The sequence below is a fragment of the Pantherophis guttatus genome, chromosome 14, assembly GCF_059756535.1.
Source record: "Pantherophis guttatus breed Tessera chromosome 14, ASM5975653v1, whole genome shotgun sequence".
NCBI lineage: Eukaryota > Metazoa > Chordata > Lepidosauria > Squamata > Colubridae > Pantherophis > Pantherophis guttatus.
Window position 1 is genome coordinate 17,225,410 of NC_142076.1, and position 13,956 is coordinate 17,239,365.

The 13,956-nt window shown below is 47.9% G+C and overlaps 1 protein-coding gene across 4 annotated transcripts in view; it reads left to right on the forward strand.

Annotated features, from left to right (window-relative positions):
• Positions 1 to 13,956, forward strand: part of TRRAP (transformation/transcription domain associated protein) — a 131,279-nt gene that overhangs the window by 47,144 nt on the left and 70,179 nt on the right. For all 4 annotated transcript variants that reach the window (XM_087878567.1, XM_087878570.1, XM_087878571.1 and 1 more), the window contains exons 33-44: positions 354 to 473; positions 719 to 883; positions 2,438 to 2,619; positions 3,884 to 4,082; positions 5,956 to 6,084; positions 7,123 to 7,389; positions 7,494 to 7,700; positions 8,794 to 8,952; positions 9,603 to 9,737; positions 10,771 to 10,881; positions 11,898 to 12,044; positions 13,223 to 13,436. In XM_087878567.1, coding sequence (XP_087734693.1) covers positions 354 to 473; positions 719 to 883; positions 2,438 to 2,619; positions 3,884 to 4,082; positions 5,956 to 6,084; positions 7,123 to 7,389; positions 7,494 to 7,700; positions 8,794 to 8,952; positions 9,603 to 9,737; positions 10,771 to 10,881; positions 11,898 to 12,044; positions 13,223 to 13,436 — 2,035 coding nt within the window. The remainder of the gene's footprint in view (positions 1 to 353; positions 474 to 718; positions 884 to 2,437; positions 2,620 to 3,883; positions 4,083 to 5,955; positions 6,085 to 7,122; positions 7,390 to 7,493; positions 7,701 to 8,793; positions 8,953 to 9,602; positions 9,738 to 10,770; positions 10,882 to 11,897; positions 12,045 to 13,222; positions 13,437 to 13,956) is intronic.

Genomic DNA, 13,956 nt, shown 5'->3' on the forward strand with positions numbered 1-13,956 from the left:
CTTCTTTCCATCCTCTTTTCTTCCCTTCCTTCTCTCTATTCTTTCTTCTCCCTCCCTCCCTTCCCTCCCTCCCTTCTCTCTATCCTTCTCCTGTATCCTTTTTCCTTCCTCCTTCCCTTCTCTCTATCCTTTCTTCGCCCTTCCTCCCTCCCTCCCTCCCTCCCTCCTTTGTGTTTATCCTCCTTTCTTCTCTCTATCTTCTATCCTCCCTCCTTCCCTCCTCTCTATCCTCCTTTCTCCTCTCTGTCCTTTTTCCTCCCTCCCTCCTTCCCTTCCACCCTCCTCTTAAAAACCATGCTTTCCGCAGGCTCACGTGTTAACCGAGCCTCTTCCCTTGGTAACCTACTTTGCAGGCTGGCAGTCCCTTCCGAGAACCATTGATAAAATTCCTGACCCGCCATCCGTCTCAGACGGTCGAGCTCTTCATGATGGAAGCTACCTTGAATGACCCTCAGTGGAGCAGGATGTTCATGGTAAAATTAAAAATTAAATTAAATTAAATAATTTTATTTCTATACCGCCCTTCTCCCGAAGGACTCAGGGCGGTGTACAGCCTGTAAGAACTGGCTTAACCGCGAACCCTGTTAAGATGCAGTTTAGCATGGGAGGCCTTGGGCCCTTTCTTTCATAAACGTTAGATGGCTCTCCTCACCAAGCAGTTTTTCTTTTTTTCTTCTTCTCCACTTTCCAAAAAACAAAACAAAACACCCCACCCCAGAGTTTTTTAAAACACAAAGACGCCAAGCCTTTGCGGGACGTCCTGGCGGCAAATCCCAACCGTTTCATCACCTTACTCTTACCTGGCGGGACCCAGACAGCTGTTCGGCCTGGTTCCCCCAGTACCAGCACCATGAGGCTCGATCTCCAGTTTCAAGCCATTAAGGTACGGTTATTCCCTTTTGAACACGTGATGCTAAATAAAAGGTACCCAGCTGGATTTAAGAGAGCCCAGTGGTGGCGCAGTGGTTAGACTGCAGTATTGCAGCCTTAATTCACTGCCCACTGCCAGGAGTTCGATCCTGATTGGCTCAAGGTTGACTCAGCCTTCCATCCTTCTGAGGTGGGTAAAATGAGGACCCGGATTTTTGGGCTCAATAGCAGTAGTGGGATTCAAATCACTACACTAGGAAGGAAGGAAGGAAGGAAGAAAAGGAAAGAAGGAGAAGGAAGGAAGGAAGAAAAGGAAAGAAGGAAGAAGGAAGGAAGGAAGGAAGGAAGGAAGGAAGGAAGGAAGGAAGGAAGGAAGGAAGCTGTGGTGGCACAATGGTTAGAATGCAGAATTTCAAGCTGACTCTACCCACTGCCAGGCTCCTGACTGGCTCAAGGTGGACTCAGCCTTCCATCTTTCTGAGGTGGGTAAAATGAGGACCCAGATTTTTGGGCTCAATAGCAGTAGTGGGATTCAAATCACTACACTAGGAAGGAAGGAAGGAAGGAAGGAAGGAAGGAAGGAAGGAAGGAAGGAAGGAAGGAAGGAAGAAAGGAAGAAAGGAAGGAAAGGAAAGAAGGAAGAAGGAAGGAAGGAAGGAAGGAAGGTGTGGGGGCACAATGGTTAGAATGCAGAATTTCAAGCTGACTCTACCCACTGCCAGGAGTTTGATCCTGACTGGCTCAAGGTTGACTCAGCCTTCCATCCTTCTGAGGTTGGTAAAATGAGGACCCAGATTGTTGGGGGCAAGAGGCTGACTCTGTAATCTGCTTAGAGAGGGCTGTGAAGTAGTGCTATTTCTAAGGAAGGAAGGAAAGGAAGGAAGGAAGGAAGGAAGGAAGGAAGGAAGGAAGGAAGGAAGGAAGGAAGGAAGGAAGGAAGGAAGGAAGGAAGGAAGGAAAGGAAGGAAGGAAGGAAGGAAAGGAAGGAAGGAAAGGAAGGAAGGAAGGAAGGAAGGGAGGGCGGGGAGGGAGGGAGGGAGGGAAGGAAGGAAAGGAAGGAAGGAAGGAAGGAAGGAAAGGAAAGGAAGGAAGGAAAGGAAGGGAAGGGAGGGCGGGGAGGGAGGGAGGGAGGGAGGGAGGGAAGGAAGGAAGGAAGGAAGGAAGGAAGGAAGGAAGGAAGGAAGGAAATAGTGGTGCAGTTGTTACAATGTAGCGTTGCAGGCTATCTCTGCCCACTGCCAGGAGTTCGATCCTGACCGGCTCAAGTTTGACTCATCCTTCCATCCTTCCGAGGTGGATAAAATGAGGACACCCAGATCGTTGGGGGCAAGAGGCCGACTCTGTAAACCGCTTAGAGAGGGGCTGTAAAAGCACACCGCGAAGCGGTATATAAGTCTAAGCGCTATTGCCGTTGGCCTCAGCCTTCCATCCTTCCGAGGTCAGTTGGGGGCGCAAGATGCTGACTCGGTCAACCACCACTGAGAGAAGATCAAATGGACGTTAACGGATCGCCTGCCGGTCAGGCAATTTACCTTCCCACGTTCTTGTTTTTTTCCCCCTTCAACAGATCATCAGTATCATCGTGAAGAATGACGAAGGCTGGCTGGCAAGCCAGCATTCCTTGGTGAGCCAACTGAGGCGAGTGTGGGTCAGCGACACTTTCCAAGAAAGGCACCGCAAGGAGAACATGGCGGCCACCAACTGGAAGGAGCCGAAACTTCTGGCCTACTGCTTACTGAATTATTGCAAGTGCGTCTTTTGTGGGGTGGGGGGGGATTATTCAACGGAGCGCCCGGCTTTTCTGGGGATAGATAAACCGTCCGGAGGGCAGGTCGCTCGCTCTCGTAGGGAACTCAAAGGGGAATGGGATGAAGCTCCGGAGGGAAGGGTATCTCAGCCCAGGTGGTCTTATGGGGAGGGTGAGGGAGATAGAATAAAAAAAAAATAAAGGGGGTGGGTGGGATTCTAATGGATATTATTTTGGGCACCGGAAGAAAAAAAAGGCTGTAAAATCAAACCAGCAGATATAATAGACAATTTATTACAATTTATTATCCAGCGATTTATTATCAATTTATTATCTAGCCTCTCTTGGCTAGAAATCTTAACCTGTCTGTAAAGTTGAGTCCCCTTCCCTTAACTTTTCTTCTTTCCTTCCTTTCTTCCCTCCTTCTTCTTTTCTTTCCTTCCCTCCCCTCCTGTCTCCCTTCCACTTCCTTCCTTCTCCCTCCCTCCCTTCTTCCTTCTTTCCTTCCTTCCCTCCTGTCTCCCTTTCCCGTCTCCCTCTCCTTTCCTCTTCTCTCCTCTCCTCCCTTCCTTCTCCCTCCCTCCCTCCCTCCCTCCCCTCCCTTCCTCCCTTCCTCCCTTCCACTTCTTTCCTTCTCCCTCCCTTCTTCCTTCCTTCCTTCCTTCCTTCCTTCCTTCCTTCCTTCCTTCCCTTCCTTCCTTCTCCCTCCCTCCTGCCCTCCCTCCCTCAACCTGCTCTCCTCATCCTCCCTTCCTTCTTCCTTCCTCCCTCCCTCCCTCACCCCGCTCTCTCCATCCTTCCTTCCTTCCTTCCCTCCTCCCTCCCTCCCTCTTCCTTCCCTCCTCCCTCCCTCCCTGCCCCTCCCTCCCTCCGTCCCCCTCCCTCCCGTGCTCTCCCCCTGCCCTCCCTTCCCCCTTCCTTCCTTCCTTCCTTCCTTCCTTCTTTCCTTCCTCCCTCCCTCCCTCCCTCCCTCCCTCCCTCCTCCTTCCCTGCCACTCCCTTTCTTCTGCCTCCCTCCCCCTCTCTCCCGTGCTCTCCCCCTGCCCTCCCTCCCTCCCTCCCTTCCTTCCTTCCTTCCTTCCTTCCTTCCTTCCTTCCTTCCTTCCTTCCTTCCTTCCTTCCTTCCTTCCTTCTCCCTCCCTCCCTCCCTCCCTCCCTCCCTCCCTCCCTTTTCCCCCAGTTCCTCTTTTCCCCTCAGGAACGAGACAAGCCCCTTGGACACGCCGCGTGTTTTCACCTCTGGCTTTTCCCTCTTCCATCCCTCAGGAGAAATTACAACGACATCGAGCTGCTCTTCCAGCTCCTCCGGGCCTTCACCGGCCGCTTCCTCTGCAACCTGACCTTCCTGAAGGAGTACATGGAGGAAGACATCCCCAAAAATTACACCATCGCCCAAAAGAGGGCGCTGTTTTTCCGCTTTGTCGACTTCAGCGACCTCGGTTTCGGCGATGAACTGAAAGCCAAGGTAAAAGCAAACGCCAACTTGGCCTCCCTTGCTCCCCAGCAACAAGGAGTTCCCGCCTTTAAGTGTTTTTACAGGTAGTCCTCATCTTACAACAGTTCATTTAGTGACTGTTCGAAGTTACAATGGTACTGAAAAAAACAATATTTTTTTATTTTAATTTGATTTATATGCCGCCCTTCTCCGGAGACTCAGGGCGGCTTACAATGTGCTCAGCAATAGCCTTCATTCTTTTGTATATTTTATACAAAGTCAGCTTATTGCCCCCACAAACTGGGTCCTCATTTCACCTACCTTAGAAAGGATGGAAGGCTGAGTCAACCTTGAGCCTGGTGAGATTCGAACCCTGCAGTAATTGCAGGCAGCTGGTCTTAATAACAGGGTGCCTTAGACCACTGTACTACCAAGGCTACTACCAATACTTGCGCCCCGTTTTTCACCTTTGGGACCGTTGCATCCCCCTGATCAAAATTGAGACGCTTTGGCAACTGACTCGTACTTATGACGGTTACTGCATCCCGGGGTCACGTGATCCCCCTATTTAACCAACAAAGTCAATGGGGAAGCCAGAGTATACTGTTACTAACGTAACATCTGCTGTGATTCACTTAACAACGGTAGCAAGGAAGCCCTAAAACATGGGGCAGAGTGTCACTTCACAAATGTCTGGCTCGATAACCAAAATCTAAGGTACAATTATATAAAGTTTATTGTCATTGTACGTATATACACAGTATACCCATACAACGAAATTCACTTAACACCCAAAGACCAGGCCCAACACACATAACAATCCCCAAACACACTCCCACCCACCACAAATTCCCCACCCCTAAACCACCCAAACATCCACACAACAGACCAAGTAATGCTGTCCAACAGCTCACGGATGGTGGTCCTTTAGTTCATTGTTGAATGCCATTATAGCTCTGGGATAAAAACTATTCAGAAAACGTGCGGTCCGAGTTTTAATTGTTCTGTATCTTCTGCCAGAAGGCAACAGTCCAAAAAGATTGTGAGCAGGATGGGAAGAGTCTCGGAGAATGTTATGCAACTTTCTCAAACAGCGAGATTCGAAGATGTCGTCCAGGGCTGGTAGCTGGAGTCCGATGATATTCTGGGCAGTTTTAATGATTCTCTGTAGAGCTTTTTTGTCGGCTACAGAGCTGCTCCCATACCATGCAAGAATGCCGTATGTCAGGACACTCTCAATGGCGCTGCGATAGTAGGACAGGAGGAGATGCTGAGATAGATTTATCTTCCTGAGCATTCTCAGGAAGTACAGCCTCTTCTGTGCCTTCTTCACAAGCGTGTCAACATTCATAGTCTATGAGAGGTCCTCTGAGAAATAAATGCCCAGAAATTTAAAACTACTCACCCTCTCCACCTCCTCGCCATTTATGTACAATGGTAAATGTACATCTCTCTTCCTCCTGAAGTCAATTGTAAGTTCTTTAGGTTTTTTTGGTTTCAGCCCTTGTACTTCCTTTCTATAAGCAGACTCATTGTTCTTATTAATGAGCCCCACCACTGTCGTGTCATCTGCAAATTTAATAATTACGGTCGCAAGTTGAGGACTACCTGTCATTGGCTGATCTCGTTCCAGCAGAATTCTATGCCCACGGAAGAGAAACAATAATAAAAGTCAGGAATTGATCCGGCTCCTTTTCAAATATGCCTCTTCGTCAATACGGCTGCCCGTGCTTGCTTGCCTGCAACTTTCCTGCAAAGGACATTGAATTTCAAGATCTTCATGTCCTTTTGAGATCTACTTCGGCTTTGTCTTCCTAATATTGTAGGTCATTGATTCCCTTCTGGGTTACACCTGGGCAGTTTTTTTTAAAAAAACATTCTTTTCCTTTCCCTTGGCGGATAGGTTCTGCAGTACATTCTGAATCCGGCTTTCCTGTACAGCTTTGAAAAGGGGGAAGGGGAGCAGCTTCTGGGGCCCCCCAATCCCGAAGGAGATAACCCTGAGAGTATCACCAGCGTCTTCATAACTAAGGTAGTTTTGTCTGTCTGTCTGTCTAATCATCCAATCCAATCCAGTCCAATCCAAATTTTTCTTCTGTCTGTCTGTCCTATCTCTCTCTTTCCCTCTCTCCATCTCTCTCTCGCTCTCTCCCATTTTTCTACCATTTTTTGTCCATCTGTCTGTCTAATCTATCTATAATCAATCTATCTGTCTATCTATCTATCTATCTATCTATCTATCTATTATCTATCTATCATCTGTCTATCTATCTATCTATCTATCTATCTATCTATCTATCTATCTATCTATCTATCTATCTCTATCTCTATCTCTTATTTTTCTACCATCTATCTGTCCATCCATCCATCCATCATCTATCTATTCACTGTCTGTCTGTCTCTATCATCATTTTTCTACTATCTGTCCATTCATCATCTCTCTCTCTCTCCATCCATCCATCATCTCTCTCTCTCCATCCATCCACCTATCATCTCTCTCTCCAGCCATCTATCATCTCTCTTTCTCTCTCCATCCATCCATCATTTCTCTCTCTCCATCCATCCATCCATCCATCCATCCACCTATCATCTCTCTCTCCATCCACCTATCATCTCTCTCTCTCTCCATCCATCCATCATCTGTCTGTCTTTCTGTCTCTCCATCTCTCCATCCATCTATAATTTCTGTCTGTCTGCCTGTTTGTCCGTCCATCCATCCACTCACCCATCTATCTATGTCTAATCTCTGTCTGTCTGTATGTCCGTCTGTCCATCCATCTATATTTAACCTCTGTCTCTGTCTCTCTGTCTGTATGTCGATGTCTGTCTCTCTCTGCCCATGGGGGAACCCAGGTTCGCTTTAACAACCGGGTCGGTTCACTAACTTAACCAACGGCACCGATTCGCTTAACAACCGCTGCCAGAAAGGTCGCAACATGGGGCGAAACCCCGCTTTAACCCATGCCTCCCATGGCAACAGAGATTTTGGGTTCCGTTGTGGTCGTAAGTTCGAGGACTGCCTGTATGCGCTTCTGGATAATTCTCTCCCCTCCCCTTTCGGGCGATTCAGGTTCTGGATCCTGAAAAGCAAGCCGACATGCTGGATTCGCTCCGGATTTACCTCCTGCAGTTCGCCACCTTGCTGGTGGAACACGCCCCGCACCACATACACGACAACAACAAGAATCGCAACAGCAAATTGCGCCGCCTGATGACCTTCGCTTGGCCCTGCTTGCTCTCCAAAGCCTGCGTGGACCCGGCCTGCAAATATAGCGGGCACCTGCTCCTGGCGCACATCATTGCCAAATTCGCCATCCATAAAAAGATTGTCTTGCAGGTACGTGCAAGGGCGAAGAAAGAGGTGGCCTCTCTTTGGAAGCAGTTCTTCATACGTTTTAGCCTCCAGCCCCCTAACCATCTTCCTTCTATCCTTCCGTTCAGGTGTTCCACAGTCTCTTGAAGGCTCATGCAATGGAGGCTCGGATCATTGTCAGACAAGCCATGGCTATCTTGACCCCTGCGGTGCCTGCTCGAATGGAGGACGGCCACCAGATGTTGACTCACTGGACCAGGAAGATCATCGTGGAAGAAGGCCACACTGTGCCTCAGCTGGTCCATATCTTGCACCTGATAGTTCAGCACTTCAAGGTATGAATTAACTAACTTACTTACTTACTTACTTACTTATTTACTTACTTACTTACTTACTTACTTACTTACTTACTTACTTACTTACTTACTTACTTACTTATTTATTTATTTATTTATTTATTTATTTATTTATTTATTTATTTATTTATTTATTTATTATATTTCTATACCGCCTTTCTCCCGTAGGACTCAAGGCGGTGTACAGTCTAAGAAAAATATAGGCACACAAACATCATAAAATTGCCAATTAAAATTATTACTTAGTTTGGTCAATTAAATAAAAACCCAGAATTAGATAACATTTAAAAAAAAAATCATTCACAGGTTCGTATGTTTAGCCCCGCCTGTTGGAACATCAGGGTCTTGAGGGCACGACGGAAAGCACGGAGATCAGGGATATTCCGTATCTCCGGGGGGCAGTTCATTCCAAAGGGTTGGAGCCCCCACAGAGAAGGCCCTCCCCCTGGGAGTCGCCAGTCGGCATCATTTGACTGACGGTACCCTGAGTAGTCCCTCCCTGTGAGAACGAACTGGTCGGTGGGAGGCTATTGGTGGCAAAAGACGGTTTCGTAGGTACCCAGGTCCTAAGCCATGGAGCGCTTTAAAAGTGATAACTAACACCTTGAATCGCACCCGGAAGACCACCGGGAGCCAGTGCAGCTCGCACTGCACTGCAGTATAACAGTGATATGCAAAGCAGGGACTGCTATGTTAACTCTTTAACTGCCTGGATATGTTGCACGTTAAAAACCGAAACTGGTAACTAACTTAAGGACCACATGCCATGGTGGCCATGTTTGCTAGGTGTCTATGGAGATTCTAGGTCATCCAAGTCATGGTTGTCCCAAAGGTGTTTTTTTTTTTCCCCAAGAGGCAACTGGGAAAAAGGAAGGAAGCCATGGTGGTGCAGTGGTTAGAATGCAGAATTGCAGGCTATCTCTGCCCACTGTCAGGAGTTCGATCCTGACTAGCTCAAGGTTGACTCAGCCTTCCTTCCTTTCGAGGGCGGTAAAATGAGGACCCAGATTTTTTTTTTTTTTTTAAAAAAATTTGATTTATATGCCGCCTGTTCTGTGACGCGCCTTTGCAGGTGTACTACCCGGTGAGACACCACTTAGTGCAGCACATGGTCAGCGCCATGCAGAGGTTGGGCTTCACTCCCAGCGTGACCATCGAGCAGAGGAAGCTGGCGGTGGACCTGGCCGAAGTGATCATCAAGTGGGAATTGCAACGGATCAAAGATCAGCAGGTAAACCCCTCGGGGGGGAAGCTGCCTGCGAGAATCGGGGGAATGCGTTGCAGTCTGTCGGCCGCCGGGCTCTCCAGCAGCTGAATTAGAGGAGCAGGAGGAGGAGCGGGAGTCAGGGTCAGCATCAAGGAAATCTGAGAGCTCCGAGGGGGAAGAGGGAATGGAGCTGGCAAAGAGTGAGAGACAGAGGCAGAGCCTGGGCCGTCCGTCAGCCCTCAGATGTTGAGTCAACAGCCCCCAGGTCTGGAGGTGGCTGATGAGGAAGAAGAGGAACAGCTGGGTCCAGTGCCTGATATGTGCAGATGGCAGAGGAGAGGAGAGCAGTGGAAATCTATGGGCTGGTCCTTGGGATGGAAGTGCAACCACTACTAGTGAAGCCCCACCCTAGCTCTGGGGATAAAAGGCAGGGGGCGGAGATGAATAGATACAGCAGACAACTATTCATCTCCCTGCCGGACAGAATTGTTAGCCTGTGTTGAGAGAGAAACATTTTACTGGGGATGTTGGCGCTCCTAATAAAGGAATCTTTGAGTTAACTTCAGAGGGTTTGTCGTGTTTGGGGAGCTGGGTCACAACAGAACGGGGGCAATTTCTGATCCCTGAGCCTCTGCTTTCTCCCTTTCTTCCCCCCCTCCCCCTCCCCCCAAAAGCCGGATTCGGACATGGACCCGGGGGCCAGTGGCGAGGGCGTGAGTACTGCCTCGTCGGTGGTGAAAAGAGGACTGTCGGTGGATTCCGGTCAGGAAGTGAAGCGGTTCCGAACGGCGACCGGAGCAATCAGTACAGTAAGGATTTGGGGTTTGGGGTTCCCGTCCCTCGTTTCTTTTATCCCCTTGTGGCTTGCACTGCTTTTCCTTCGGAGGGAATCGAGAGCACTTTTATTTCTTGTATTTATTGTTAATCCCATATTTATTTTTTTTATGAATAACTCAAACATAGCTAATGCTCCTTCCTCCTGCTGTTTTTCTCTGCAAAAACAGCCCTGTGAGGTGGGTTGGGCAGAGAGAGAGAGAGAGAGTCACTGGTCAAAAATTACCCAGCCGGTTCTCATGCCTAAGGTGGGACTAGAACTCACCGTCTCCTGGTGATTGGCCCAAAGTCATCCAGCTGGCTTTCATGCCTAAGGCAGGACTAGAATTCCCAGTCTCCTGGTGATTGGCCCAAAGTCACCCAGCTGGCTCTCATGCCTAAGGCGAGACTAGAACTCACCGTTTCCTGGTGATTGGTCCAAAGTCACCCTCCAGCTTTCATGCCTAAGGCGGAACTAGAGCTCACCATCTCCTAGTGATTGATCCAAAATCACTCAGCCGGCTTTCGTGCCTAAGGCAGGACTAGAACTCACTATCTCCTGGTGATTGGCCCAAAGTCACCCAGCTGGCTCTCATGCCTAAGGCGAGACTAGAACTCACCATCTCCTGGTGATTGGTCCAAAGTCACCTGCCAGCTTTCCTGTCGTAAGGCGGAACTAGAGCTCACCATCTCCTAGCGATTGATCCAAAATCACTCAGCCGGCTTTCATTCCTAAAGCAGAACTAGAACTCACAGTCTCCTGGTTTCTAGCTTGGTTCCTTCACCAGTAGACCAAACTGTTGATTAAAAAACACTAAAAAAAAGGGGGGGAGGGGGGAAATAATCAACCGTAAAACTCAACAATCCTCAAAATAAGGAGCCAAGAAATGCAGAGGAATCGAAGGACTCCGTGTGCCTGTTGACATATTTAGAGCACCTTTGAATTGTGGGTTTATTCTAATTTTTGCTGTGCGGTTTCCCTGTACTCGTAGGCTGTTGTAACACCTGGCTAACCCTCTGTGTTCTCAGGTGTTCGGACGGAGCCAGTCTCTTTCCGGTGCGGATGCTCTCTTCTCCAAGTCTATCGATAAGCAACATACCGACACGGTGATCAATTTCCTGATTAGAATTGCCTGCCAGGTACGGTGTGCTCTTCTGAAGCGAACGCGGTTTGGCTTGCTTAGTGTCAGAAAGTCGGTTTCTTTGCCTCCATTGAAGGGAGCCTTTTCTTGACCCTAACGCGGAGAAAGAGAAACCAAAATCCACTAGCATTGCCACCATCTGGGTGGATATGTGCTTAAGGCAACTTAACTCCGGGTGAATTGCAACTGTGCGAGGGCTGAGACAATATCCGAGGAGATCTTGTTCATCAAAAGTGGAAAGGCTGTGCCTCTACAAAGGGCAGGACAAGAAGTAATGGATGGAAGCTTATCAAGGAGAGATCCAACCTACCCTGTTTCCCCGAAAATAAGACCCAACCGGAAAATAAGCCCTAGCATGATTTTTCAGGATGCTGGTAATATAAGCCCTACCCCCCGCATGAAAAAGTGCTGCTGAGTTTTGTCCAAACCGGTCCCTTAGATTTTGAAGCCATGATAATTCTTCTTCTGCCTGGACCTCGTTTGCCTTCAATCTTTCCCTGGAGGATGAAGTGAAGGATGCCGTATTTTTCCGGGTGTCGCATCACAATGTCCGAAATATTCTCACTTTCGCTTTTTTATGGCTTTGATGATTTCCCTTGGCTTTCCCACGCAGCTTATCACCTCCTCATTTCTGATTTTGTCAACCCGGCGTATACATAACAGCCGCCTGTAAATCCGCATTTCAAATGCTTCTAGTTTCTTCAAGTGGTTTTTCTGTCCAGAGACCAACTCTCCACTCCGTAGAGCAGGATAAAAAAGATGTAGCATCTGACAAGCCTGATTTTCAGGGTAGGGTGGAGGTTTCTAAAACCTCGTTTCTCCATCCAGAAGAAATTTACTGGAAGGATTGAAGGCCATTTATCCTTTAATCAGTCATCTCCAGGTCTGTTTGGAGAAGCAAAATTGCCATTCCTGCGTACGCGGGAGGGATGATGGCCTTAAAATATTAATGAGCTCTAAAAGATGATGATGACAAATATTTGCCACCGGGTAATTATTCTGGTTAATTGCTAGGTAAATGACAACTCAAACACCGCCGGCTCTCCAGGAGAAGTGCTCTCTCGACGCTGCGTTAACCTTCTGAAGACAGCTTTACGACCGGACATGTGGCCAAAATCGGAGCTAAAACTGCAGTGGTTTGATAAGCTTCTAATGACCGTGGTAAGTTTGTGAGCGGTGGCTTTTTGAAAGAGCTAATCAGAGTAATTAAGTGCTTCATAAAGCACCTTGGTTTTTGTTATTATGGGTTGTCCTGCGGTGTATGTTTGTTTGTTTTTTTTTAAAAAAAAAATTATGGAGGAAACCAAATCGGTTGCGAAGGGCTGTTTGCGGATGGAAAGCGAGCGTTCTTGAAATGTCACGTTGGCGTCTTTTAATTGCCAATTTAATTCGATGTCACGACTTGGAAAACGTTGGGCTTAATGGGATTGATTTATCGTCTCAAATAATGAACGCTCGTCCCCGTTCTGGACTCGTGGGATGAGAAGTCGACGGCCTGCGAATGGGAAAGGAACAGCGAGGCAGCCAAGCTAGGCCCAGATACGGGATATTGATGTTAGATGCTTGTCTTTTTTTTTTCTCCTCCAATGCAAGCAACTCTTTTAAAAAGGTTGAGTTTCCAGAGAATTATTTCTTGAGTTCAGCATTTAGGTGTCTGATGGGAACTTCGTTCTTCTTCTAAGCAGCTCAGAATAGATGGTCCATGCACGTGAATTTTGGCGGTTGTGATCCCCGAGCCCATCTTATCGAAGGCTCCGAACATGAAGGAGAGGAGCCGGCCAGGCCTCCCTCTCCAGGCCCCTCCTCTCTGGCAATGCCTCAGGTGTCTGCCGAGGGAGAGGAGATTGACCAGGAGCCGGGTGTCTCCGATGACAGCGATGAGGGGGATAAGTCGTTCCTGGATCCACGCCAACGAAGGCGAGATAAACGTTTGCAGCAGATGAGGAGGCGTGCCAGGGATTAAGCTGAGTCACTGGACCACACCCCACAGGCTATATAAGAGAGTGTGGTGGCCATTTAGACTCTGTGACGGACAAAGCTAACTTTTGGCTAGTCACTTTGTACAACGCCTAATCTGCTGAAGTTTCCATGTTTGAGCTGGACTGTTTTGAAAACTGTGTGTATTAGTTGGTGATTATCTGGTGGAGGAACACTCCCTCTTCTTGAAGTAAAGCACTTGGCAGACGGTTATCGTATTGCTGCCAAGTTCCTGATAACGAACCTTGTGTGTGCCGAGTACTTCTTTAACCCCCGGCTGGCTGTTTGTGTGTGTGTGGGGACGGGAACAGAACAGGTTGTGCCTTCAAATCTTCTTTTTCACGCCCACGTTTTGTTTCCAGGAGCAGCCCAACCAAGCCAACTTCGCCAACATCTGCACCGGCTTGGAAGTCCTCAGTTTCCTGCTCACCGTCCTCCAGTCTTCGGTGATCCTGAGCAGCTTCAAACCACTTCAGCGTGGGATCGCGTCCTGCATGACCTGTGGAAACACCAAAGTCTTGCGAGCCGTCCACACGCTCCTTTCTCGCTTAATGAGCAACTTCCCCACCGAACCAAGTACGTAATGGCCGCCGGGAATGGAAGCGGCCTTTCGTGGGTCCTCCTCGAAAACCAGGGTGGATAAAAATCGATGACTTTTTAAAAAAAAAAAAATATTAAAAAAATCAGATTTTTTAAAAATTTAAATCGGATTTTTATTTTTTTTATTTTTATCAAATTTATTTTAATAAAATGCTTTCGGAGTAAAACTCTATCTAAAGATAGTTTTCTATTTAAGATACATTCATAATTCAGTTTATTCAGCATGAAATGGAGTTTAGTTATGGAGCATGTGGCTGTATATTCTGCAATATTGGGACTCTCGGTGAGTCAGAGAAGGAGCCGCTGCGGGACGGAGATGACTTGCTCTTTAAAAACTATGATTTACGGTATTTTTTGGAGTATAAGTCTCTCCGGACTATGAGACGCACCTATCTTTTTTGGGGAGGAAAACAAGAAAAAAAAATCTGCCTCTGCCTCCCAGCAATTTGTCTCCTTGCAGCAAACAACCGGTTTCAATTTCAGTTTCATTTTTAGC